Source organism: Astyanax mexicanus, chromosome 24 (genome assembly GCF_023375975.1).
Source record: "Astyanax mexicanus isolate ESR-SI-001 chromosome 24, AstMex3_surface, whole genome shotgun sequence".
Lineage (NCBI taxonomy): Eukaryota > Metazoa > Chordata > Actinopteri > Characiformes > Acestrorhamphidae > Astyanax > Astyanax mexicanus.
Genome location: NC_064431.1, coordinates 31,826,841 through 31,852,172, shown reverse-complemented (window position 1 = coordinate 31,852,172; position 25,332 = coordinate 31,826,841). Strand labels below are relative to the sequence as shown.

At 37.5% G+C, this 25,332-nt stretch overlaps 3 protein-coding genes across 3 annotated transcripts; 2 read left to right on the top strand and 1 right to left on the bottom strand.

The window, feature by feature from the left end:
• Positions 1–915: 915 nt before the first annotated feature.
• med20 (mediator complex subunit 20) lies at positions 916–5,525 on the bottom strand. Its single transcript, XM_022682513.2, has 5 exons — positions 5,419–5,525; positions 5,231–5,301; positions 3,622–3,767; positions 2,223–2,476; positions 916–1,497 (listed from the first exon to the last, which is right to left on the bottom strand). Exons 2-5 carry the CDS (start codon positions 5,242–5,244, stop codon positions 1,273–1,275), a joined length of 639 nt encoding a protein of 212 aa, XP_022538234.2. The 5' UTR covers positions 5,245–5,301; positions 5,419–5,525; the 3' UTR covers positions 916–1,272.
• An 815-nt stretch (positions 5,526–6,340) lies between these two features.
• bysl (bystin-like) lies at positions 6,341–15,144 on the top strand. Its single transcript, XM_007256704.4, has 7 exons — positions 6,341–6,717; positions 8,039–8,195; positions 9,334–9,472; positions 10,184–10,317; positions 10,585–10,745; positions 13,811–13,913; positions 14,584–15,144. The coding sequence occupies exons 1-7, from the start codon at positions 6,456–6,458 to the stop codon at positions 14,933–14,935; spliced, it is 1,308 nt and encodes a 435-aa protein (XP_007256766.2). The 5' UTR covers positions 6,341–6,455; the 3' UTR covers positions 14,936–15,144.
• Positions 15,145–17,555: 2,411 nt separating this feature from the next.
• ccnd3 (cyclin D3) lies at positions 17,556–24,076 on the top strand. Its single transcript, XM_022682512.2, has 5 exons — positions 17,556–18,274; positions 19,660–19,875; positions 20,698–20,857; positions 22,153–22,295; positions 22,795–24,076. Exons 1-5 carry the CDS (start codon positions 18,044–18,046, stop codon positions 22,927–22,929), a joined length of 885 nt encoding a protein of 294 aa, XP_022538233.2. The 5' UTR covers positions 17,556–18,043; the 3' UTR covers positions 22,930–24,076.
• Positions 24,077–25,332: the final 1,256 nt, after the last annotated feature.

Sequence of the window (25,332 nt, the reverse complement as noted above, 5' to 3'; positions counted from 1 at the left end):
CACGTATCGATGGGTAGCATAAGTCGACAGAGCACCCAACCCCCCCCACCCGTGTTCCGGGCATCCACAGACACTCCCCCAGGATTAGTATTATTATTATTGTTAATAATAAAGCGCTGACTTGTTACAGAACTAAAACATCAGCAAATCAACTTCCCTCCGCGCCTTTAAACGAAATTAAATCAAATAAAATAGAATAAAATAATAAAAAAAAACAGCCGGATTAAAGTGAACACATCCGATTCGGCAGCTAAAACCCAGCAGACCGAGAAGGAAAAAAAACGCTGAAACTTTTTCAGGAATCAGCACACACTCAGCAATAGCTGAAACCGGGTTAAAACCCGACAAAAGTCCACTTTAACCCGCTGAAATCCGTGTCTATATTCCGCTTTTTTTAGTAGCTAAGCTGTTTCAGCGAGCAGCCCGCTTTATTTACCGCCGTCATCCGCACACGCGAGCTGTCACCGCGTCTCAGGTCAACCGAACCCAGCGCTCTGATTGGCCTAAAAGTAATCAATCCCGCGGAGAAACCCGGTTCCCATTGGCTCACGACACATCGGTCACGCCAGGAGGGCGGTGCTAATTAAATCAGTGGTCTGATGGAAAATGAATTGTTTAAATAATAAATAGAATATAACTGCTTTAAATTTAATGTATTTTCTACTATAATTTAACTACTTTAAATTTGTTTATACAGTATCACATGTTTTTTATTTTTCTAAATTGTACTTTAAAACTCTTAAAAAGTCATCCAAAACTATGATGAAAATTAAACATGGAATTGTTGTTTAGATGACAACTTTTTTTGCTCATCTTAGCATTTTCTCATTCAGCTTCAGACTGAAATGACTCAAATCAGATTTTTCATGCCTGTGGGAACGTGCCAACGCAGTATGAAGGATAACAGGACGATACTACCAAAAAAAACACTGTTTTATTTTAGCAGTATTTAGGAAACATTTATTACCCCCAAAAATTAAAAATAAAAATAAATCAGTATGCTGAATAAAAATGATTTTATACTACAGACTGACGACAATTAAAGTAAATTCACAAACTAAAGACAAGTAAAGTCAATAAACACAAAAATGTAGAAATGTAATTTCTGTGTAATTCCTGGTATGGTCTTGAGGTTATCCACCTGTAGCTTCTTTTCCCAGTCTGGATTTCGGTCATACAGCCACACTAAAGCTTAAACACAGGCTGTACGTGTCTGAAGGCCATCTGTACGCCACGCTGGATGTGCGGGTTCAGTCTGTGGTTGAGTACAGGTTATCGGACGCTGCTCCCGGGGAGAACCTGCTGTTTACGGACTTTGCTGAACAGCTCCAGGTACTGGCTCATGGTGTCCATGCAGTCGGCCGGAGCGAACAGACCCTCAGGTTTACTAGTGAAGACGGACGGGATCTCTGGAGCGTTCGAGCCCAGAAAGCTCTGCATAAACTCCTTCATTAAGTTCCAGCAGTCTCCGGGAACAACACACGCACAGTACTCCACCTGCAGTACAGAACAACACAATCACAAAAAATACAAACAATGAATCTGTACAGAAAAAACAGGACAAAATAACCTGAAACATTTAACGCTTAGTATCTTCAGTTCACAACTTTTTCTGCCTGAAATGCAGGAATGGATGTTTATTAATTAATTAAGTTAGGCAGATGAAATATGAAATATCTTGGGTTCATAGTCTGCAATCAAATAAAAATCTAAGTAATGTAAAACATAATGTAAAATTTGGATATTTTTATTGCAACATAAGCCCTATCCGGACGGGATTAGTTTCTCAGGGGGTTTTGGGGTAATCTTCCACTGTGATTTTATTCCCGTTTCTCTGAATTGTGCGGTCCTCCAGTAATTTTAGACCTGTCCGGACGCACATCTCTGAGTTTCGTTTCCTCACGTTTAATTAAATAGCTATTTGTCCACTGCTGCGCACCATAATTACATTTGGGTGTGCGTTTCCATGGAGATCCACGTAAACACAACAGTGAGTCGAAATGGAGGAGCTACTGAACACGATGTCACGTGACTAAGAAAGCCTAAAAACTCACTGGACCTCCTGTTTTTTCAATTGCAGTCCGGATGCAGAAGTGTGTATTAATTTTCACGGACATCCCCCTGAGAAACAAATCCCATCCGGATAGGGCTATAGAAACTCCCTAAAAAAAACTTGATTCCCACCCTAAATTCATAGTGATGATCTGGAATTAAAGTCTGACCTCCACAGAAATCCCCCTGGCGCTGGAGCTCATGGTCACCGTGCCAACCTTCACCAGGAAGTCACAGTATCGGTAGCGTGCACCGCGGCTCTCGACCTTGTGACCTTTAGCGTTCTGGAAGTGGCTCTTCAGCTTCACCATCAGGACGTCGAAATTAGCATCTGCAGTCAGGTACGGCCCCCCCTCGTACAGAGCCAGGCAGCTCAGCGGAGTCTCCGAGTTATGCATCACATACAGCAGCTTAGAGGGCTGACCTAACACACACACACACACACATACACACACATACACACACATACACACACATACACACACACACACGTTATATATATAATTATGTGTTACATATATCATTATTTGCCTGTAAGCAGGGGCTCTTCAAATGATGAAAAACAACAAGCTAAAGCCTTAGTCTTTCCTTTTTCATTTAACAATCTTTACTGAAATTCACTTTTTTATTTTACTAAGTGCAGTAGAAGGGAAAAGGGAAATACTGGACAAAATGAGCAGTGAATAACTCTATTTAAATGTTAAGTGTGAAATGTGAACATCATGTTTCACTTCACCCCAAGTCCATTTCAAACCAGATTTCTCCTTTAACTTTACTCAAAATGTGGCCTCGTTGTCAAATCAATGGTAAAATACGAAAAAATGTACACATATTTTGCCACTGATTTTGTATCACAAGGTCACATTTTGTGAAAGTTAAATAGAGTTATTTCTTACTCATTTTGCCCGGTATTTTTCCTACGGCCCCTAAAGTGCCGCATGGCACTGAAGACTGAAGGGATTTAACCTCAATCTTGGTCAAATTGAGGTAACATTTAGTTTTAGTGTAGTAAAACATGATAAAGAGTACTAACCTTAGTTGAATAGGCCACCTCCGCTCTCCTGCAGCTTTCCTTGATCCAGTAATTTTGTGCTTTTTCCCAGCACTCTTTATAACGTGCGCTTCAGGGCATCCATTGCCCCTGCAGATAAATAAGTTTTACACCGTTATCCAGCTCAAAGTAGCTCCACACCTCATTGTTAGACTCCGGAGAGCCCTGACATTTAAAACGAGGCATTTAGAAATTTAAAAAGTGCACAGGAAGCTTCGGGCTTAGGTTTTTAACAAGATTCTTGTGCATTTTTAAAGCTCTTAATGCCTTGTTTTAAACGTTAGAGCTCTTCAGATTCTAGCAATGAGATGTGGAGCTACTTTGAGCTGGATAACGGTGTTAAAAGCAAATTACCAGTCGGTAAGTGGATGCCCCAAAGCAGCCGTTGTGAAGAGTGCTGGGCAAAAAGCACAAAATTAATGTATCTCAGAAAGCTATGGGAGAGTGGAGGTAGGCTATTCAACAAAGGGTTAGTACTTTTTATGTTTATGGTGGTATTTTATATACAGTGTATTTACCGCTGGCGTTCCCTGTGGTGTGATACGTCTCACAGTCCACAAAGAAGCTGCCCTGCTTCACTCCTCCCAGCTGCTCCAGCTTCTTATGCAGCTGATCCACCGTCTGCTGCACACTCTTCCCCTCCGCCACCGGCACCTGACACACACTACAGCGCATACACACACACACACTGGAATACAGGTATGCTACTGTACAAAGTATAAAAAGTAGTCCTGCTCTATTGCACACTACTTATTACATAATTAAAAAGCTGAGAAATAATCAGGGACACTAGGGAACTAGTTAAACTTACTTATTTCAGTGCATTTTAAGTAGGGGTGTATTTATTTAAGTAGGGGAGTATATATATATATATATATATATATATATATATATATATATATATATATATATATATATATATATATATATATATATATATATATATATATCTCCAGATGATCCAGATGATATATATCTCCAGATGATCCAGAACGCAGCAGCACGTCTGGTCTTCAACCAGCCAAAACGGGCACATGTCACCCCGCTGCTCATTGAGCTCCATTGGCTACCAGTTGATGCTCGCATCAAATTCAAAGCTCTTACAATCGCCTACAAGGCGGTGACAGAACAGGCTCCTTCCTACCTGCACTCGCTCCTGAAGGCTTACGCTACCTCCCGGCCGCTGCGCTCCTCCAGTGAACGTCGCCTCGCTTTGCCAAAAACTCACACAAAGCAATCCAGACTGTTCTCATACAGAGTTCCCCAATGGTGGAACAAACTACCTTCCACTACCAGATCAGGAGAATCTCTCGCTATCTTTAAGAAACTCCTGAAGACAGAGCTCTTCAAAGAGCACTTACTCTCCTAACACCTCTAACTAACTACCTTCCACTACCAGATCAGGAGAATCTCTCACTATCTTTAATAAACTCCTGAAGACAGAGCTCTTCAAAGAGCACTTACTCTCTTAACACCTCTAACACACTAACTACTTCTAACCTCATTTCCTTCTTCCTCTCCTTCACTCCTCTATCCTATTATTCCCCTGTGTCCTCCTTTTATCCCTATCCAAAGATGTTTTACCTTGAAACTTATTTTACATTGTACTTGACTATTGTAAGTCGCTTTGGACAAAAGCGTCTGCCAAATGTAATGTAATGTAATATATATATTTTAGTAATTTCAAAAATATACACAGTTCTGTAAAAAATAAGAGACCACTTTATGATGATGATTTTCTTTGATTTTAGCAAATTGAAAACCTCTGGAATATAATCAAGAGGAAGATGGATGATCACAAACCATCAAACCACCAAACTGAACTTGCTTGAATTTTCGCACCAGGAGTAAAGGCAAAAAGTTATCCAAAAGCAGTGTGTAAGACTGGTGGAGGAGAACATGATGCCAAGATGCATGAAAACTGTGATTAAAAACAGGGTTATTCCACCAAATATTGGTTCATGAACAGCAGTTTTTGGTTTAGATCACAAAGGCAGCATAAAGAGAAAAACCCTGATCTACAGAAAATCTCCACATGTCAGTTACAAATATATTAATACTCTTTATATCTCGGGAAACCAGTAAAAATCGCCAAACTGAACTCTTTTATTCATTTATTCTTCTTACCAGGTAACTCCCATCTCTGCACAGCGCGGCCACAACAGCTTCAAAACACCCAGCCAGACTTCATCCGGATACTGACAAAATAAAAGTCTTTCTAAAGTCGTCTAATGTCAACTTTTACAATTTTAAATTTCATATACATGCATCAATATATACAACAAAATGTTTTCGCACATTAAAACTATTATTACCTGGAGAAATTAAATAAACGTCGATATTTAAAAGGAGGTGCTGCATACTAATCTGTATTCCAACTCAATCTGCACTCACTGGTTTCCGGTCACACCGCCTGATTAGAATGACCTTTTTTTGGAAAAGTTTATTAACATTTTATAAAGACAAACATTAACACAACATAAAACAAAAAGGAAAGACAAGATACTTTTGTAAATGTAAATATACATGATCAAGAAAACATATAATTCTGTTTAGTTTTTAATCTAATATTTGTATTGGCGAATATGATCTTTTTAGTCTTTCCTCGAAAAAAAAACATGTATATTATAAAAAAAATAGTTAACGACTAACAATTGGTCTGTAAAAATGGAAATAATAATAAATACATTATTAAAAAGAGAAAAATATCTAAATGCACGCTATGTAGCAAATAAAATCATTTATGTAATATAATTGTGTATATGTCATTCTAAAGTCGTCTAATGTCAATTTTATACACGCATTAATATATACAACAAACTAAAATTGCACACTAAAATTATTATTAAAATTATTAATTTGAAAAAAAATAATAATAATAAATCTCAGCCTGTCCTTAAATAGTACAAAATATAATTATGACTTAAATGGTATAAAAGTGATCAAAAACTGAAAAAAATTATATAATATTAATATAGTAAAAAAAAAAAAAAACATACATTATGTATTAACTATTTAAAAGAAAAAAATTATAAATGCACGTTATGTAGTAAATAAAATGATTGATGTGGTTAGCTAATAAAGCTGTGTAAATTTCATTTTAATACAGCATGAGACCCTATATGTTACCAAAAGAATTAAGATTTGTAAAAAAAAAAAATCGCTTTTACATCAGGCACATCTAACCAGCCACCGAAGGGTCCTACGGGTGCAGTTTTCGGCGTTGTCAGTTTTCGGCAGAGCACCCCCTGCGTTACCTCACCTCCATTAGCGTTGAGGGAAACCCACGTGTGTGCGACAGAGGGTTTTGGTAGAACTTAAAACTCCATTTATATCTGAGCAGTCTGTCGCCATGCCGAAGGTAAAGAGGGATAAAGGTGGTGGACCGGACCGGGCCGGAGGTTCTGTAGCCCTGGCCGATCAGCTGCTTCAGTCCGACACCATCAGAACCAACAGCCGGGTCAAAAACCGGGGCAGAAAACAGGAGGAGGAGGACTATGTGGACGAGAAGCTCTCCAGGAGGATTCTGGAGCAGGCTCGGATTCAGCAAGAAGAGCTGCAGACTGAGTTCGGAGTCACACCAGAGGCCAAGAAGAAACCTTCTACTGTTCTGGGCAAGTTAAATAAACGTGTATACATTAATATTATCACATGATAGACCACCACCAGAGACAGCAGTGCTGCTTGAGTTTTTAAACACCTCAGTGTCACTGCTGGATTAAGAATAACAAAAAAATAAACTGTGCAGCAACAAATTCAGATATTTTGTCTCTAATTTTACATTATCTGTAAGGTGGAGCAGCTGTAGGGCTGCAACTAATGATTATTTTAATATTTAACTAATCTTCTGAATATTTTTCAGATTATTCGATTAGTCAATGATTATTTCTGCCTTCCCCTCTGCTTGCTGTTGGTAGAGCTTCTGTTTCTAGCTTTCACTATTGGTTCAAAACGATAGAAAACAGCTAAACATGGGATTTAAATGCCCTTTACATATCCAGAACATTGTCTTTTGAATATGGAAGGTGCTGATCTTTAGTGAGGAAATGTGAAATCTGTTGTGATTGGGCTCTTTTGGAGACCCAGTTACCCTTCTAACATTGTGTTTGTCCCCAGTAATTTGTGTAGTGCTACTAATTGACGATTAGTCGACATCGAAAATTTGGAGCCGACAAATTTTTAAAAATCGTCATTGTCAATGATATTGACTAATCGTTGCAGCCCTAATCAGCTGTAGGTAGGAGTGTGTAATAGAGTGGAGGATAGTGAGAGATTAAACACGGTGTTTAAAACCATCAGCAGCACTACTGTATCTGATCAACTTACTGTACCAGCTCAGCACACACTAACACCTCATACACCACCACCATGCTAATCAGTGCTATTACTGCGAGTAACCACCCACCACACAAGCTAAGTGCTCTGTTGTGGTCACCTTAAATTCAGTGTTATTTTTTTCTTTTCATTATTTCAAAAATGTTCCCCAATGTAATTTAATAATAAAGTCTTCCAAACTGTGCAGAAAAACACAAAAGTGTTAAACAAACCAGAATATGTTTTATATATTTTACATTCTTCAAAGTATCTCCTCTTGCTTTGATGACAGCTCTACACATCTTGGAAAATAACTTTAATTTCTTGCCGTCTTCAAGTGATTCTAGTAGATATATAATGTAAAATGAGAACAGTGTGAATTTTTCTTTTGCTAAAAACAGCAAAAAAAAAAAGTAGTACCCTAATGTGATAATTAGTGGTGAGTGATATGGTACAATATTTCAGGGTATAATATCGTTAACTGTATTTGAAAATGTTGGCAATATTATTGCCTGTGATATGATATGGCCCTAGTTGTAAAGTTATAAATCTGATTATTTTATGTTATTGAAATCATTATAGATTGCTGTTATCATTATTAACAGTATGTGTTGTTTGCAGGTCCACATACTCAGGATGGAGACTCTGATGAGGAATGGCCAGAGCTGGGTGCCATGGGAACAGAGGATCATGAGGTGGGGGCGGTTGCTGAGGTGGAGGTGGATCCGGATGATGAAAAAGCCATACAGATGTTCATGAACAAAAACCCACCAGTGAGGTAAAGAACACCTGGACAACAAGGGTAACAGTGCAAGGTGGCTGCTCCACTATAGGGCAGTGTGGCTCTTCTTATTAATAATGTACTCTTGCTCTTTCTTTCCTGGGGCAGTCCTGTTGAGTACTAGTTTCATCATATCGCTTTGATGTGCGGCTGCGCTAAAGGATACTTTCAAAGTTCTTGAAATTTTTTAGATTGACTTAATTTCTTAGTCATAAAGTATTTTTTCTTTTTACTTAGTTGAGTATTTCTTGCTTCTCATAATCTGGATTAGAACAGTACTCAAATAGAGTTATTCACTGTATACCTGTAACTCTACCTCTTCACTACTTTACAACTGATGCTCTCAAACACATTAAGAGACAAGAAATTCAAGTAGTTGCAAACAAAAAAGATGCAATTATATCTCTGATCAATATTTAGTCCCATCCCTATGCCACACCACACAATATAAAGCATAGGCACGCGTATCCTTATGGATGTTGGAAAAAACATCATACTTTTTGGTTGTTTCCATGCAAATATATTGTTGCAACAAGCACAACAAAAATCATTCTCTCTAATTAAACATATTATTAGTTTATCTTATTTTTACTTAATGTATTTAACTTTTTTTTCAACATGGCACTGTGCTGGTATATATATTTTTCCAAACATATTCACTTGAAAGATAAATAACATAATGTTTAGTGAAAGTATTTAGTGCACTTTTATTTGCACTGATGTTTATACAGGTTCTGTTCTGTTTACAACACAGTGCTGTCATTTCCTTTTAATCCCCCCATCACTATTGCACTATTGTCTTGTGTCTCTTGTCTCGTGTATGTCTCTCTGTGTCCATGTCGTATTGTACGTTTAGTGTCTTTCATTTTTATATTTATATATTTTTTTATCTTGCTGTAATTTTTGGGAAGGAGAGTAACGTAATTTCAATCCTCTAAAAGTCCTGTACATATGCAAAACTATTTGATTTGAATTGATCTTATTTTTACTTTATGTATTTGGATTTGTTTAAATATAGGACTGTATTTTGCTGGTATATATTTGTTTGAACATGTTCACAAACTTCATTTTAAAGAGAAATATCAATGTTTATAGTAAAAATTATTTTTAATGTATTTATTTTTTTTTTGTAAAGGCGCACTCTAGCCGATATAATCATGGAGAAGTTAACAGAGAAGCAGACGGAGGTGGGCACTGTGATGTCGGAGGTGTCGGGGATGCCCAATCCACAGCTGGACCCCAGGGTGATTGAAGTGTACAGAGGAGTCAGTAAGGTGAGACTGAGCAACACCTACCTTTTGCATCCACCTACTGGCCAATTTATTAGAAACACCTACTTTTGTGCCTCCACTCATTGGCCATTTTATTAGAAACCCCAGTTTTGTGCCTACATTCTTTTGCCACTTTATTGGCAACCCCTTTTTTGTGCTTTCTCTCATTGACCACTTAATCAGAAACACCTATTTTCCACTTTATTAGACACACCTACCTTGTGCTGCTTCTATCTGGCCACTTTACTAGAGATTTTTTTTTATGAGCTTCAGGATAAATTAATTAAGTTTATTACTCTTGTAATACATACTAGGTCTGCATGATATGGGGGTAAAAACCTGACATTGTGAAATTTTGTTGTACAATATTTGTTGCAATGAGTATCAGGAATTTTATCCAAATTTCAGTGTCAGTGAATTAAGTCAATAATCTAAAATGCCATAATATTAATAGTACAATATGTGTATCAGTGATTGGAGTCAAAAAATGGTATTGGGTAGATGTAATTGTTAATATAGTGGATATAGTCACGTAAAATTTGATTTTTCTTTGTATCAAGCAGCGAAAAGCTTTTAGGAAAATTGCATGTACTATGGTGTGATTTAATGAGCTTGTATATAAAATGATATTTTGTGCAGCTCTAAAACATGCTGTATTTCAGTTTATTTTGATCACTGATTTATCTATGATCGATATTTGTTCTTTTGTTTCAGGTTCTTTGTAGGTATCGCAGTGGGAAGCTGCCCAAAGCCTTTAAAATCATCCCAGCGCTCTCAAACTGGGAGCAGGTGCTTTACCTCACAGATCCGGAGAAGTGGACGGCTGCCGCCATGTACCAGGCCACACGGTGAGTTAATTTAGAAGCAGCCTGGTTCACAATTTCATATACATATATGCTCACTGAGAAACAAGATAACGCACCCCAGGATGCTGCAGAGGCAGATATGCAAAAATTCAAGCAGTTCAGCTTGGTTTGATGGCTTGTGATCGTCCATCTTCCTCTTGATTATAATTGGTAAAATCAAAGAAACTAAATATTTTAAGTGCTCTCATTTTTTTTTCTCTTTTATTTGTATGCATTCCTCCTTTGTCTTTGCTGCTGGTTCTGGTGCAGGATCTTCTCCGCTAATCTAAAAGAGCGAATGGCCCAACGCTTCTACAACCTAGTGCTGCTGCCGCGGATCCGGGACGACATCGCAGAGTACAAGCGGCTGAACTTTCACCTGTACGGCTCCCTGAAGAAGGCCCTGTTTAAGCCTGGGGCGTGGTTTAAAGGTGAGGGATTACTCCGGAGTGCCTGGAAACCCCTTCAGCTCAAATTCTTCTTCTGGCAAAAGCTCTTCTTTTGTTCTTTCCAGAACTAAAAATAAGCCTGGTTTTCTCATGGGGATTATATCATTGGGAGCATTTAGAGTTTCTAGGTGAAAGGACAATTTTTTAAAATTGGCCAATACTGTTCTGTTAAATAAGCCCTTCTGTATTAGTTTTGATAGGCGTACATATACAGTTGTGGTCAAAAGTTTACATACACTTGTAAAAAAACATAATGTTATGGCTGTCTTGAGTTTTCAATAAGTTCTACAACTCTTATTTTTCTGTGATAGAGTGATCGGAACACATACATGTTTGTCACAAAAAACAGTCATAAAATTTGGTTCTTTCATAAATTTATTATGGGTCTGCTGAAAATGTCACCAAATCTGCTGGGTCAAAAATATACATACAGCAACATTAGTATTTGGTTACATGTCCCTTGGCCATTTTCACGGCAACTAGGCGCTTTTGGTAGCCATCCACAAGCTCCTGGCAAGCTTCAGGTCGAATGTTTGACCACTCTTCTTGACAGAATTGGTGCAGTTCAGCTAAATGTGATGGTTTTCTTGCATGAACCCGTTTCTTTAGCACTGTCCACATGTTCTCAATGGGGTTTAAGTCAGGACTTTGGGAAGGCCATTCTAAAACCTTAATTCTAGCCTGGTTTAGCCATTCCTTTACCACTTTTGATGTGTGTTTTGGGTCATTGTCTTGTTGGAACACCCAACTGCGCCCAAGACCCAACCTTCGGGCTGATGGTTTTAAGTTTTCCTGCAGAATTTGGAGGTAATCCTCCTTCTTCATTATCCCATTTACTTTCTGCAAAGAACCAGTTCCACTGGCAGCAAAACATCCCCAGAGCATAATACTACCACCACCATGCTTGACAGTAGGCATGGTGTTCCTGGGATTAAAGGCCTCACCTTTTCTCCTCCAAACATATTGCTGGGTGTTGTGGCCAAACAGCTCAATTTTTGTTTCGTCTGACCAGAGAACTTTCCTCCAGAAGGTTTTATCTTTGTCCATGTGATCAGCAGCAAACTTCAGCCGAGTCTTAAGGTGCCTTTTCTGGAGCAAGGGCTTCTTTCTTGCACGGCAGCCTCTCAGTCCATGGCGATGTAAAACACGCTTGACTGTGGAGACTGACACCTGTGTTCCATCAGCTTCCAAATCCTTGCAGACCTGCTTCTTGGTGATTCTTGGTTGACTCTTGACCATCCTGACCAATCTCCTCTCGGCAGCATGTGATAGCTTGCGTTTTCTTCCTGATCGTGGCAGTGACACAACTGTTCCATGCACTTTATACTTGCGTATAATTGTCTGCACAGTTGCTCTTGGGACCTGTAGCTGCTTTGAAATGGCTCCAAGTGACTTCCCTGACTTGTTCAAGTCAATAATTCGCTTTTTCAGATCCACACTGAGTTCCTTTGACTTTCCCATTGTAGCTTTTGTAGCTGAGTCTAATCACTGGGTCAAATGAGCCCTATTTAAATGGGCTCATGAGAAGTCAACAGCTGTAGTCAATCAGAATCACTTACAAGAAGTGAAGAGGCCATGACATGAAGCTAATTTGATTGACACAACTCGCTACATCACCAAAATTGACAAATTTTGTTGCTGTATGTATATTTTTGACCCAGCAGATTTGGTGACATTTTCAGCAGACCCATAATAAATTTATGAAAGAACCAAATTTTATGACTGTTTTTTGTGACAAACATGTATGTGTTCCGATCACTCTATCACAGAAAAATAAGAGTTGTAGAACTTATTGAAAACTCAAGACAGCCATAACATTATGTTTTTTTACAAGTGTATGTAAACTTTTGACCACAACTGTATCATTCTCGATTATAGGAAATTAATGAAAATATGAAACATACACAACAGAGTCTGATGGATGAGTCTGGGTTTTTGTTGATTGCCAGGAGAAAGTTACTTATTTGACTGCATTGTGCCAAGTGTAAAGTTTGTTGGGGAGGGCGATAATTAGGATTATGGTGTGAGGTTGTTTTTCAGGAGTTGGGCTCGGCCACTTAGTTTTTGTGTAAGAAAGTCTTAATGCTTCAGCATACCAAGAGATTTTGGACAATTTCAGCGCACAAAGCAAGGTCTATATAAAGCCTTGGATGAGAGTTTGAAAGTTTGGTGTGGAATAACCTCACTGGCCTGCACAGAGTCCTGTCCACAACCTGATAAAAAACCTTTGGAAAGAATTGAAGTGGAGAGTGTGAGCCAGGGCTTCTTGCCAATCATTAATGTCAGACCTCACAAATGCAATTCTGTAAGAATGGTAAAAATGAATCCCATAAACACACTCATAAACCTTGTGGAAAGCCTTTCCAGAAGAGTTGACTCTGTTATACCTGAAAAGGGTGGGCCAATATTCTGTTAAACCCTACGGATTAAAAATGGGTTGTCACTTACGTCTTTATGTTTTTGGTAATGTAGTGTATCTGTAATACTCTTGATTCAGACATGCTTAAAGCAGGCTGTGGCTGTTTAGGACCATTAGGTGGCAATAGAGTTCTTTCACTTTTGTTTCCCTGCTTCTCAAGGTTGGAAAAAGAGCAGATGTCACTCTTGTGTTCAGCAGATTTCTCAGAAAGCCCACCCAACCCCACCCCTCAACACCATGGTTTTTGTTCTATTCCCACTCTAAACATTCTGATCCAGGCAATTAGTGTTCTGTTACTGTCTGTAACCTGACAATAGTGTCATGTGGTGTTTAATGCTGTTTACCTAGTTACATACAATGGGTGCTGGGACTGAATTGAACTTTTAATAGCTTTTAGGAGGGTCTGCACATTTCAGGTTTTTATTATCATCATGATAGACATTTAACAATTCATAAAAAGTAAAAGTGGATACTAAGCAATTAGTAGAGAAAAAAGATTAATATGTGATTCATAGTAGATACTGGGCAAATCATCATCTTTGTCATCTTCTTATCATTACTTATAATAATAATAATACTTAAATAGTATAAGTATAAGTTATAAATATCTTTCTGCTTCCCCCTGCAGGAATCCTCATCCCGCTGTGTGAGTCGGGTACCTGCACTCTGAGAGAGGCCATTATAATCGGCAGCATCATCACCAAGTGCTCCATCCCCGTACTGCACTCTAGGTAACACACACACATTATACACACACACAGTCTATCTAACTGTGCTTTCACACCCACAAATTGGACATTTGTATATTGTTATAAATGTTTTAAAAATTAAAGGAAATATTTACAGGAGTCCAATTTCCAACACTGAGGAGATTTTTCTGCACCACCCACTCCTCCACAGATGCAAAGCTTACGTGGGTTGCCAGATTAACACAGTGGCATGAAACAACAAGTCTTACTCTGTAGCTAATCCGTAAATATATATGTTTCAGTGTCTAAAATGCTTGTGTCTACTATGCTAATGATGGTGGTAAATTACCCAGCTGTGGTAAGCACCTTTACTGACGCTCAGTGATTACCTGTTCAGCAGAGAATTTATCAGCGCTCTGGATCAGGTTATGAGTTAGTGCAGAAAATATAATCCTTAATGCTCCTTTAATGTCTAAAATAGGAGAAATGAGGATTTGAAGTTCAAAATAATATTCCTTAATTGTAATAGTTTGAGTAAAATTAAATTCACTATTGGTAAACGTTTTGTTAAGTTTCATAGTAGCTGTCAAGTATGTTTAAGACCGAGATCACATTAATTTTTGCTTGATTAACTTTATTCAAAGCTGCTCAATAGTTTTCCCACATAATCTAAGCCTCCTGTCATCCTCTCTCTCTCTCTCTTTCTCCACAGCGCTGCCATGTTGAAACTGGCTGAGATGGAATACAACGGTGCCAACAGCATCTTCCTGCGTCTGCTAATGGATAAGAAATACGCGCTGCCCTTCCGCGTGCTGGACGCTCTGGTGGCCCATTTCCTGTCGTTCCGCTCAGAGAAACGGACTCTGCCTGTTCTGTGGCACCAGAGTCTGCTAACGCTGGTGCAGCGCTACAAGGCTGATCTTTCCTCTGAACAGAAAGGGGCACTGCTGGAGCTGCTGAAGATTCAGAACCACTCACAGATATCACTGGAAATCAGGCGAGAGCTTCAGAACGCAGAGGGCAGGGATGCGGAGGATGCTACGCCAGTGATGGCCATAGACTGAGAATAAAAAGAAATGGGTTTAAAATGGACTGGTTTGTTCTGTTCACACTTTTACGAATTTTTGAACAGAAATAGTGCTAAGATTACAAACAGTGAATGGAAGGAAACAGCTTGCAGGCCTTTGGCATTGTGTTGTTTTGCATATATTTGAAATTCTCCAATTCTCCAATCTCATTCTGTAATAAACTATGATTTCAGCAGTGTTTTACAGCTTTGGGTGAAAACAGTATTATTCTTAAAGGCTACATTCACACTAAAGTGAGTGGCCCAAATCTGATGCCCAATTTCATATGTGCTAATAAATCCTGATGCATATCTATTACATTAAGAAAAAAATGGCTATAAAAAAGTGAAAATGTACGTCAGCAGTGAGGTAAAGGTTTCAGATGCAGAATAACGACCTAACGGATCTCATAAATACTTGGGGTGAATTCCCCCTTTAAACAAAATTAATAAAACTAATAACTAATTAAGCAGTAACTTTAGTACTGGAGGACTTTGATGTTGAATAAAGCCCAAATGCTTTTATTTATTACAGCAGCGTGGAATGACTTGTATTTAGTTAAAACTGTAAACAGTATAAGGTTTACCTTTAATTTTTATTTAAATATTTTGGAATATTTTTTCAATAATTAATTGTGCCCTGGAATTGTGCATTGTAGCAGCATTTAAGTTTAACATTTTAAGATTTTTTTATCATTTAAGATTATTCACTGGCCTTTAAGAGCTTAAACCCCCTGAAGTGGGAGTATTTAAACCTTTTGACCGGTGGTATACGTCAACAGTAATAGCCTTTAAACTTTAGGGTTTTTCCTTCTATTAAGAACCAAAGGTCACACAACTAATGAGAGTTATTTGCGTTGTAGAAATGCTTTCCTTTTTGCTTCCCGACAAGAGACGTTGCCTTAAGCAGGTTTCCAACTGCAAGCGAGTTGGAGCTCGCAAAGATAACGCATGCAAATATGTGAATAACATGGAAATAAGCACTGGTCTGGAAAGGCAATGTCAGGTCAGAGCAGGGCCAGCTTAGGTACTCTTTTATTCTTTAAACAATGTACATGGGCCAAAACTTTAGTTCATCACTATTATAACTTCATTATTGTTACATAGACCCTATAATAGAACCCTGTGGGACTCATCAATATATACCCAATATGCCTACCAAACAATTTTTGTTTTCTGGGCTAAACATGTCATTTGTTTGTGCATTGGGCTCATTCAAGGCTCAAAAACATGTGTAATAAGTGTACTGAGTTTAAACCTGACTGTCTCTCATTAATGTATGCAGAAGCTGTTTACCTGCTGCTGCTTTCACTGGCACTGTTTACTGTTGGTAACCTGTTTTCTTGACAGGTGTGAGGCGTTGAGTTTCGGCCACATGGCCTGCCTGACTTTCGATTTTGTGTTTACTTTCTTATGTAAATTCCAGAGGTGTGCAAAGTAAACTAAAATCCATCCTACAGTAAAAATGGTTCTCCTGCACATCTGCACTTTGGATAATATTTTTAATGAAGAAATCAGAGAAATCAATAATGGTCGTTGGTTAAGCCACTTTTTCCAGGCTTTTATATTAGTTATTTTTTTGGTAAATGCACTATGTATGTGAACTAGTTTATTTAAATAAGTACGAATTGAACTTTGAACTACTTCATTTTAAATGTGACCTGTCACAACACTGGTTCTTTGCTATCAGGTCTAAAATTTTGTAGTTTAAGTGAGGAGTTAAGGAACTAATAAGAGTCTATTAAAGCACAAAATAATGTTTATTCAATGTTCTTTGCTGTTAGGGCTATAATATTATAGTTTTAGTGAGGAATTAAGGGACTAATAAGAGTCTATTAAGCCCAATGAACCCTGCAACCAAAAAAATAATGTTTATTCAACACTCTTTGCTATCATGGATATACTACATCTAGTTTTAGTCAAGAATTAAGGGACTAATAAGACTCTATTCTAGCTCAAATTATTGTTTAATCAATGTTTTTTTTTTTTACTGTTAGGGCTATAATATTATAGTTTTAGTAAATAATTATGGAACTAATACAAAATGAATGTTTATTAAATTTTCTTTGCTATCAGGGCTATAATCGTATAGTTTAAGTGAGGAAATAAGGGTCTAATACAAAGATTAACATTTATTCAATGTCCTTCGCTATCTAGGCTATATTCTTATAGTTGTAGTGAGGAATTTAGGGACAAATAAGAGTAAAATTAAAGCCCAAATTATTGCTTAATCAATGTTTTTGCTATCAATGCTATAATCTCTTATAGTTTTAGTGAGGAATTAAGGGACTATTACAAAAAAGAACATTTATTCAGTGTCCTTTGCTATCAGGGCTATAATCTTATAGTTTTAGTAAGGAGTTACGGGACTGATAAGAGTCTATTAAAGCCCAAATTATTGTTTAATCAATGTTTTTGCTATAAGGGCTATAATAGTAAAGTTTTAGTGAGGAATTTAGGGACTAATAAAAGTCAATTAAAGCCCAAATTATTGCTTAATCAATGTTTTTGATATCAGGCTATAATCTTAAAGTTTTAGTGAGGAATTTAGGGACTAATAAGAGTCAATTAAAGCCCAAAGTATTGTTTAATTAATGTTTTTGATATCAGGCTATAATCTTATAGTTTTTATTGAGGAATTATGGGACTAAAAAAAAAGAGTATTTAAGCCCAATATATCTTGCGACTGAAGACAGTAGGTTGAGGATAGGACCTGTCAGTGCACTGTCACTCTGTGAGGGCGGCTCTGGCTAGGCTAATTCATTTTCTTATTTTCCGATTTTTCGACGAAAACAAGCAGCAAACTAACGACTTCTTGTGATTTTGTACTTTAAATTAGGGTTTAGTAGTTTTTAGACAAACAATGAATGAACTGCCGTGTAGCAAAAACGATTTAAGCGTCAATTTTGAGCTGAAAACTAAGCTAAGCTAGCGTTAGCTAACAGGCTAACGAAATTCACTTTTACCTCAAAAACTGACCAAAGCGCGAGAGGCGCGAAATTCCCGCCTCACTAACTAACTAACTAGCCGGCTTTCTAACTAGCTAAGCTAACGCTAGCCTAGCTTAGGTTCATTTTTTGTGGTAAAACCCGTTTTTACACCAATAATGGAGTTAACCTGTTACGAAAATAACGAGTTTTTGAGCAGCTCGGAACCTCCCACACCCTGCGGGCCGGTTCGGGCCTATTCCGACCCGGTTCTGACCCGGGATAACCGGGCCTGGAGGAACATGCAGGTCTCGGAGAAAGCCGACCCTCCCTCAGGGTCTTATTTCGGGACCGTACAGACCAGCGTACGGCCCAGCATGCGGAGAATATTAGCGGTGTGGATGCTGCAGGTAACTGTTAAATATATAAAATCAGATTACTAGATTAATAATCTGGCCAACTGTTAATTTCTAGGTTCTTATAAAGAGCAGAACTTCAGGAAATAAGAAAATTATCCTTGTTAGTTAACCTAGTTTAACAGTAACGTATTTGTTTACTAATATTAAACATTTTATGTTAAAACTAATTTTAACAAGGTTTATTGTGCTTAATTTACTCTAACTTAATTAGTCCATTAATTCTTCACTACAACTATCCAGATTATAGCCCTGATAGCAAATAACATTGATTAAACGTTTATTATTGATTGTAACGTTATGTTTCAAGGTTTATTGGGCTTAATAGATTCTTATTAGTTTCTCAATTCCTCACTAAAATATACTAATATTGAACACTTCATGTTAAAACTAATTTTAACAAGGTTTATTCTTCTTAATAGACTCTTATTAGTCCCTACCTCTTCACTACAAAAATCAAGATTATAGCCCTGATAGCAAATATCATTGATTAAACGTTTTTGGGGTTTTTTGATGGTTCAATGTTTATTGGGCTTAATAGACTGGCTACTTATTAGTTCCTCAATTTCTCATTAAAAGGAACTATTATTGAACATTTCACGTTAAAACTAATTTAGCATAAAAAAAAAATAAAACCTCTAAACAACCTTTATTTAACATTGCCCAATAGGCATCATCAATTAATATTAAAACTGTGAAGTACAATCACAAATAATAACATTATAATACAAACTATACATATAAAACCATGACGTTGAATCAATGTAAAAATCGATGTGCACCAATAAATTAGTTCCGATGTCAGAGATAAGCACTGAATAAACGTTCATTTGATGTCCTTTTGCCAAATGGGAGTTCTGTATGATTTTATTTAGTTTAATTGATTCAATTTATTTGTATATTTGTTTAACGGGGACAGTGCTTGTTAATTAAAATAAAATAAGAGAATACAGTAACTAACAAAATAAATACAAAATTGACTTTTGGTTTTAAGAATATCGTTATTACAATAGGGATTTTTTTTAATTGTTTAAAAACTTTGCGATATTATTGCGACAGCACACTTCTACTGTTCACATCAATATCAAGATGTTCAACAGTGTTATCTATCAGAAAACATAATCTCTGTCATTCTATAAAACAAAACTACAACACAGCTAGACAGCTTATCTTTTTTAAGTTACTCATCTTTTTTCCTCACTAAAGTAAATACAGACTTCTGTAGTAAAGGTGGTGTATTTTAACACACAGCTGATAACATTTTTCGGGAAGTGAGAGTGTGTGTCACTTTCATCCTGTTATGGCTAGCAGCTAGCTTCACACTGAGTCACACTGAGTCATGTCTGTCTCGTCTTCTGTCTTGTCTTTTTGTTCGCCAGGTGTGTGAGGAGCAGCGCTGCGAGGAGGAAGTGTTTCCATTGGCCGTTCGCTATCTGGACAGGTACATGTCCCTCCACCCCGTGGACACACACGGCCTGCAGCTGCTCGGGACCGTCTGCATGTTCCTGGCCTCCAAACTCAGAGAAGCCGTTCCGCTGAGTGCCACCAAACTGTGTATCTACACCGACAACTCTGTCTCCCTGTCGCAGCTGCTGGTAACCCAGTGACCTGAAGATAACATCCATTATTTCAGCACAGATAAGCACACTTAACTAAACAGCAGTCTGAGCTTCCTGATGCTTAGCAATGTATACACTACCTGTCCAAAAAAACCTAAGAATTTTTCTAGCTCTTAGTGCCTCGTTTTAAATGTCAGGGTCCTCAGAATTCCACCAATAAAGTTTGGAGCTAGTTTGAGCTTTTTAATGGTGTAAAAAAAAAAAAAAAAATTCTTTGCCTTGGCAGCTCTCTCCCTTTGTCACTAGCGTTATTAGTAATCCTGTTGGGAGAATTGGCTAAAAGCTCTATATTTCAGAATGATGGGGGGGAAACGGAAATGGGATTTTCAACAAAAGTTTGTATTTGTTATCATATTTCCCTACAACTCAAGTCAGAATTTGTGAGATTAAAATGGACAACCACATTAGTTGTAATACAATATACCAAATTGTTATATTGGTATATTCACAATTTATACACTAACTGGCCCTTCTTGTTTCTACACAAATCTTTCTATTATATCAGCTCTATTTACCTTGTAGAAGCACAATCCTGTGTCTGTTTCTCTGCATACTTTATTATTGTCCTACTTTTACCCTGTTCTTCAATACTCAGGACCCACAGGATAGAAAACCACCGCAGAGCACTTATTATTGTTATTTGGGTGGTGGGTCCTTTATTCTCAGCACTGCAGTGATTAGCACTGATTAACATAGTGGTGGTATATAAGGTGTTAGTGTGTGTAGTTCTGGTATGAGTGAATCAGTGTAAGTAAGTAGTGACTTTGTGTGTGTGTGTGTGTGTGTGTGTGTGTGTAGCAGTGGGAGATTTTGGTGGTGTCCCGTCTGAACTGGAACCTGGCCCTAGTGGTGCCTTCTGATTTCCTAGAACCTCTATTGCACGGACTACCCATAATTCCTCACAACCTGCCAGCTCTGCGCAGACACGTCCACTCGTACATTGCACTCTCTGCAACAGGTACCTTAACACACCTATACACTCTATGAGCTCATTAATCTACTCACCAACGCACGCTGCTAACAGTCCTTACTGTTAATAAACTAAATAAATGCTATATTAATTGTTACTGATGTTTAATTTATCTCTGGTTTATTGATTTGATGGTTAAAATAACACGTAATAAGCAGACATTTTCAGTTGGAGTTGAACAGTTTAATCCTGATAGAGTATAAACTCTTGTAATGGTGTTTAACTGAATTATTGGTGTATTTAGGAACGGGCAGTAGCCTTAGCCATTGATTACAACATGACTAGAACCTGCGTAATGCTGCTCTTTAAGCTTGTGAGAAAAAGGTCTATTTGTTAGAGTAAAGGCATTTATAACTTGTTAGCTACATTAGCCTTGTAGATGTCGTGCTAATATATGGCGAAAAAAAACTTTTATTACTTGTTAGCAACAAGTACATAGATTTAGTGCTAACTCAATTTATTCTTAGCCAAATAAACTACAAGGCTACAAGCTAACTGTCAGGGCTATAAGCTTCCATTGTTTGGTACTACATTACCTTATACTAATACTAATTTTGGGGTCTGAGCTTCTGTTACATGTTAGCTATGTTGGCCTCATAACTTACTTGTTAGCTAGCTGCATTGAAACTATATAGCTAGCCTCGTATTGAAACACTGAGCATGTCTCAGTTGATTGAGCACATTTGAAATAAAAAAGCTAGCTTAGCTTTTTAACAAAACAATAGCTGTAACCCCATGAATCATGTAGTTAACCTTGAGAATAATGTGAAAGCCCACTTATCCATTCTTTTCTTATTCAACAATTCTCGGAACCACCCATTATCCGGAGGTGGCTTTAGCCTAGACGACAGCGATATAGATCATATACCACGGGATCGTATATCCTAAATCCTTGGGATTTCCACTTCCAGCATGCGAATGAACCGATAGGGACACGCCTGTCTAACAAACACCTGTCTGCAGGTGATACCATTCTGTGGTTTGTACTGATAATAGTGATAATGTGCTGTGTCAGTGACCCTCCCACACCTGAGGGCTGAACCGTGGGTCACCCGGTGCTGGAGAGTCTAAACACTAAACATTCTTAGTTGCGTAACGAGACCGGGCCATTTTAGGCAGAATCCCCCCTTTTCTCAGGGTCGGATTTCACTACGCCCAGCTCCTTTTCTTGCGTGTCAAGAGTGGCCATTTTATTAGAAACCCCTATCACTTGTAGCTACACCTTTGTGTAGCACAGTTACAAACTGCAGTTTTTCAGAATTTTCTAAATGTTTTTGTTTCAGAGTTCACATTTTCGACGTACCTGCCTTCCATTATTGCCTGTAGCTGTGTGGCTGCTGCTATTCTCCGTCTCAATCTGCTGGATGGAGCTCTATCCTGGAATACACTTTTGAAGCTAATGGCTAATATCCTGGAAGTGGACCTGGTGAGACATTCAATAACAACTCAGTAATGTATCTGAGGGCCTGTAAATATTTGCTCATGTCTATATTGCTTAATATGCCACTTAATTTTCTGTCAGAATGAGTGTGTGGATCATATGAACATTATAAAGCACCCCCTACAGTTTGTGTAGTGTATTACAGTCAGTGTGAGCGTGTGGATCATATAAACATTTTAGTGCATTATACAGGACTATAGAGCGCCCCCTACACTTTATGTAGTGTATTACACTCTGTCAGTGTGAGCGTGTGGATCATATATACATTTTAGTGCATTATACAGGACTATAGAGCGCCCCCTACACTTCATGTAGTGTATTACAGTCTGTCAGAATGGCAGTGTGGCTCATATAAACATCATAGAGCATTATACAGTAATATAGAGCGCCCCCTACACTTCATGTAATGTACTACAGTTTGTCAGAATGAGCATGCAGATCAAATGAATGGATCATAATCAGTGCTTACATCGTATCGTTTCAGGACTCTCTGCATAACTGCTATGCTGCATTGGAAACCACTTTAGACCTTAACCTGCCCCACCTCCCCAACATTGAAGTCACCTGCAGGAAAGGATCACCTGGCACTGAGGTCACAAACACACCTGTAAATGTTTAGGAGCTCAAACTGCCCCCTTTGTGCTCTAGGTCTGCACTTAGAAACCCAGAGACATGTTTGGAAGAGAAACATCATAAATAAATTAAACTTATGCTCTATATTCAGAGTGCAGATGCACCAGAGTATGAGCTTTAATACAATTTGTGCTACATCCTGAATTGTATTGTTCATACCTCTTCAACAAACATGTTCTTTCTGATTCTGTTGAGGTTGGTCAAGCTTTATAGATTGCTGGTAAAAAAAAATAAAAATAATAATCTGACTAACAGCTAAACGGCTGTTCAGGTGCAGTTTAATCTGATTAATTACCCAGAAATTATCATAGCTATGAACAAACACTGTCTATGCTGCGGCTAAATGCTTAAAGCAGTTTGCACATTGAAGGATAATAAATTCTATAACTGTGGTTTTAAAATTAAATTATGCCATTGATATACTGTTGTAGTGTACATGATGCAGTTTCAGAGTGCAATGAATTTCCCATTTTAATTATTAGGAAGGTTTAGAAATTGAAGCTGGAATAGAAACGTTTTTAAACATCACACATTTATACTACATAAACACAATGGACAATATTGTGTTAGAATAAAAAAAACAAAAACTCATTAGTGTTAATATTAGTAACACTCAGTGATATACACTGAGTTGAAGCTAGTCTCTAATAGGGTCGTTGATTGGTATTGTTATTAGTTAACAGGTATACCAGTGTCTTCAAAGCTTGTCTAACCTTAACAGTAGTCATATAGTCACATATATGTGGGCGAAATATGGATAAATCATCTGCAAAAGTCTGCAACAGACCAAATCAACTAAATATTATCTTTGTTTATCGTTACCTGTTCAAGGTAGTCTAGTTTAACTTACAAGATTTTACCAATTATAAAGAAAGGGTTAGAAAATGAAATGTTTACCAAGTTACAGGTGATTTTCCACCCTGCTGATGTTTTTTGCACTGAAGAAAAATCATTTGTTACTTCAACCTTTGCACTTTAACTCCTGCAAGAACGCTGCTTCAAAACATCACTTTTAAGATGTGTTACATGACGAAAGAATGTTCCAGAAATGTTCTAGCTCTCATTCTCTTGCTGCTGCTTGCTTGATTGCATAATGCACGTTCTTCACACGGAAAATAAAAATATTTTCAGAATTTTTTTTTTGTTTATCTGTCAATACGCTCCTGGTGCAGACGCATTTTTTACACAGAAAATGAAAATATTTTTTGTTGATCTGTAAATACACCCCTGCTGCCGATGACAACTCTGGGTCATCCCCTGAAGGACTAGCTGAGGCATCTTCCCCTCCAGCTGTGTTTGGCTTTTAAACAGGAATTCTGAACTCTCGCACACTCTCACGCTACTGCAAAGGCCAGCCACTCCCGAGAGCTCAGAAAAAAACTATTTTATATAGGATTTTAAAAATAAAAAAGTTTGTACAACAAGCTGTTTACTTTAGAGGTGGGGAAAAAATATACATAATCACAATACGTAACTCCAGAAAAGTAAAAAGACCCCTTAAAATGATCAGTTTCATGTTCAAGTAAAATTATGAATATTGTTGTTTTGTTCTATAAACTACTGAAAACATTTGTTCCAAAATACAAATAAAAATATTGCTTTTAAACCTTAAATAATGCAAAGAAAACATGTTGATATTCATTGAGCAACAACAATACTGTTTTACTGTTGTTGAGTTCAGAAATCAGCATTTGGTGGCATGACCCTGATTTTCTTCTGTCTTGGCATGTTCTCCTCCACCAGTCTTACACATTGCTTTTGGATAACTTTATGCTGCTCCTGGTGGAAACATTCAAGCAGTTTAGCTTTCTTTGATGGCTTGTAACAATACATTTTAGTCTTGATTACATTCTGGAGGGTTATTAAACGAAACACTTATTTATGTGGAATATGGAGCTACACTAGCATTTATTTCCTCCAATTAAAGCTCTGTTAAAATCAGTAACTTAGAGCATTAAAATATTCAAATTTTAAAGGCCTAAACCACACTACACTATTATTCTTGTCTCCCTCCCAAAAAGTATTTTTTTTAGCTTATTAGCACCACTAACATAAATATGATTTTATTTTTGTTTCAATAAAACAGTAATTTTTATTTATATTTACATACCCATTATTAAAAGCCTTAATATGTGATTAACTGATTGACATTTAGACAGTTTATATGATTCACATGGTGTATAAACCGCACACAATTTTCTAACTGAAGCTAAAACAAAAGGATATGAGCCCTGCTGGCTTTGACTAAAGACAGAAACTGCTGCCTAGGACAGGTTTGATCAGTGTTTGGCTTCTTTACAGGCATAAAAAGCCCAGACTTATTTCTGTTATCATCAATTAAAAGTGACTGTTGATTAGATAAAGAAAAAAGATGAACCACACTTTGATC

Coding starts and splice junctions, on each gene's coding strand:
- ccnd3 (XM_022682512.2), top strand. CDS start 18,044: ATGGAGTTAACCTGTTACGAAAATAACGAGTTTTTGAGCAGCTCGGAA. Junction 20,858..22,152: donor CATTGCACTCTCTGCAACAG/GTACCTTAACAC, acceptor TTTTTGTTTCAG/AGTTCACATTTTCGACGTAC. Junction 22,296..22,794: donor ATATCCTGGAAGTGGACCTG/GTGAGACATTCA, acceptor GTATCGTTTCAG/GACTCTCTGCATAACTGCTA.
- bysl (XM_007256704.4), top strand. CDS start 6,456: ATGCCGAAGGTAAAGAGGGATAAAGGTGGTGGACCGGACCGGGCCGGA. Junction 8,196..9,333: donor AACAAAAACCCACCAGTGAG/GTAAAGAACACC, acceptor TTTTTTGTAAAG/GCGCACTCTAGCCGATATAA. Junction 10,318..10,584: donor GCCATGTACCAGGCCACACG/GTGAGTTAATTT, acceptor GTTCTGGTGCAG/GATCTTCTCCGCTAATCTAA.
- med20 (XM_022682513.2), bottom strand. Junction 2,477..3,621: donor CACCACAGGGAACGCCAGCG/GTAAATACACTG, acceptor TGTGTGTGTTAG/GTCAGCCCTCTAAGCTGCTG. Junction 1,498..2,222: donor CCAGGGGGATTTCTGTGGAG/GTCAGACTTTAA, acceptor TCTGTACTGCAG/GTGGAGTACTGTGCGTGTGT.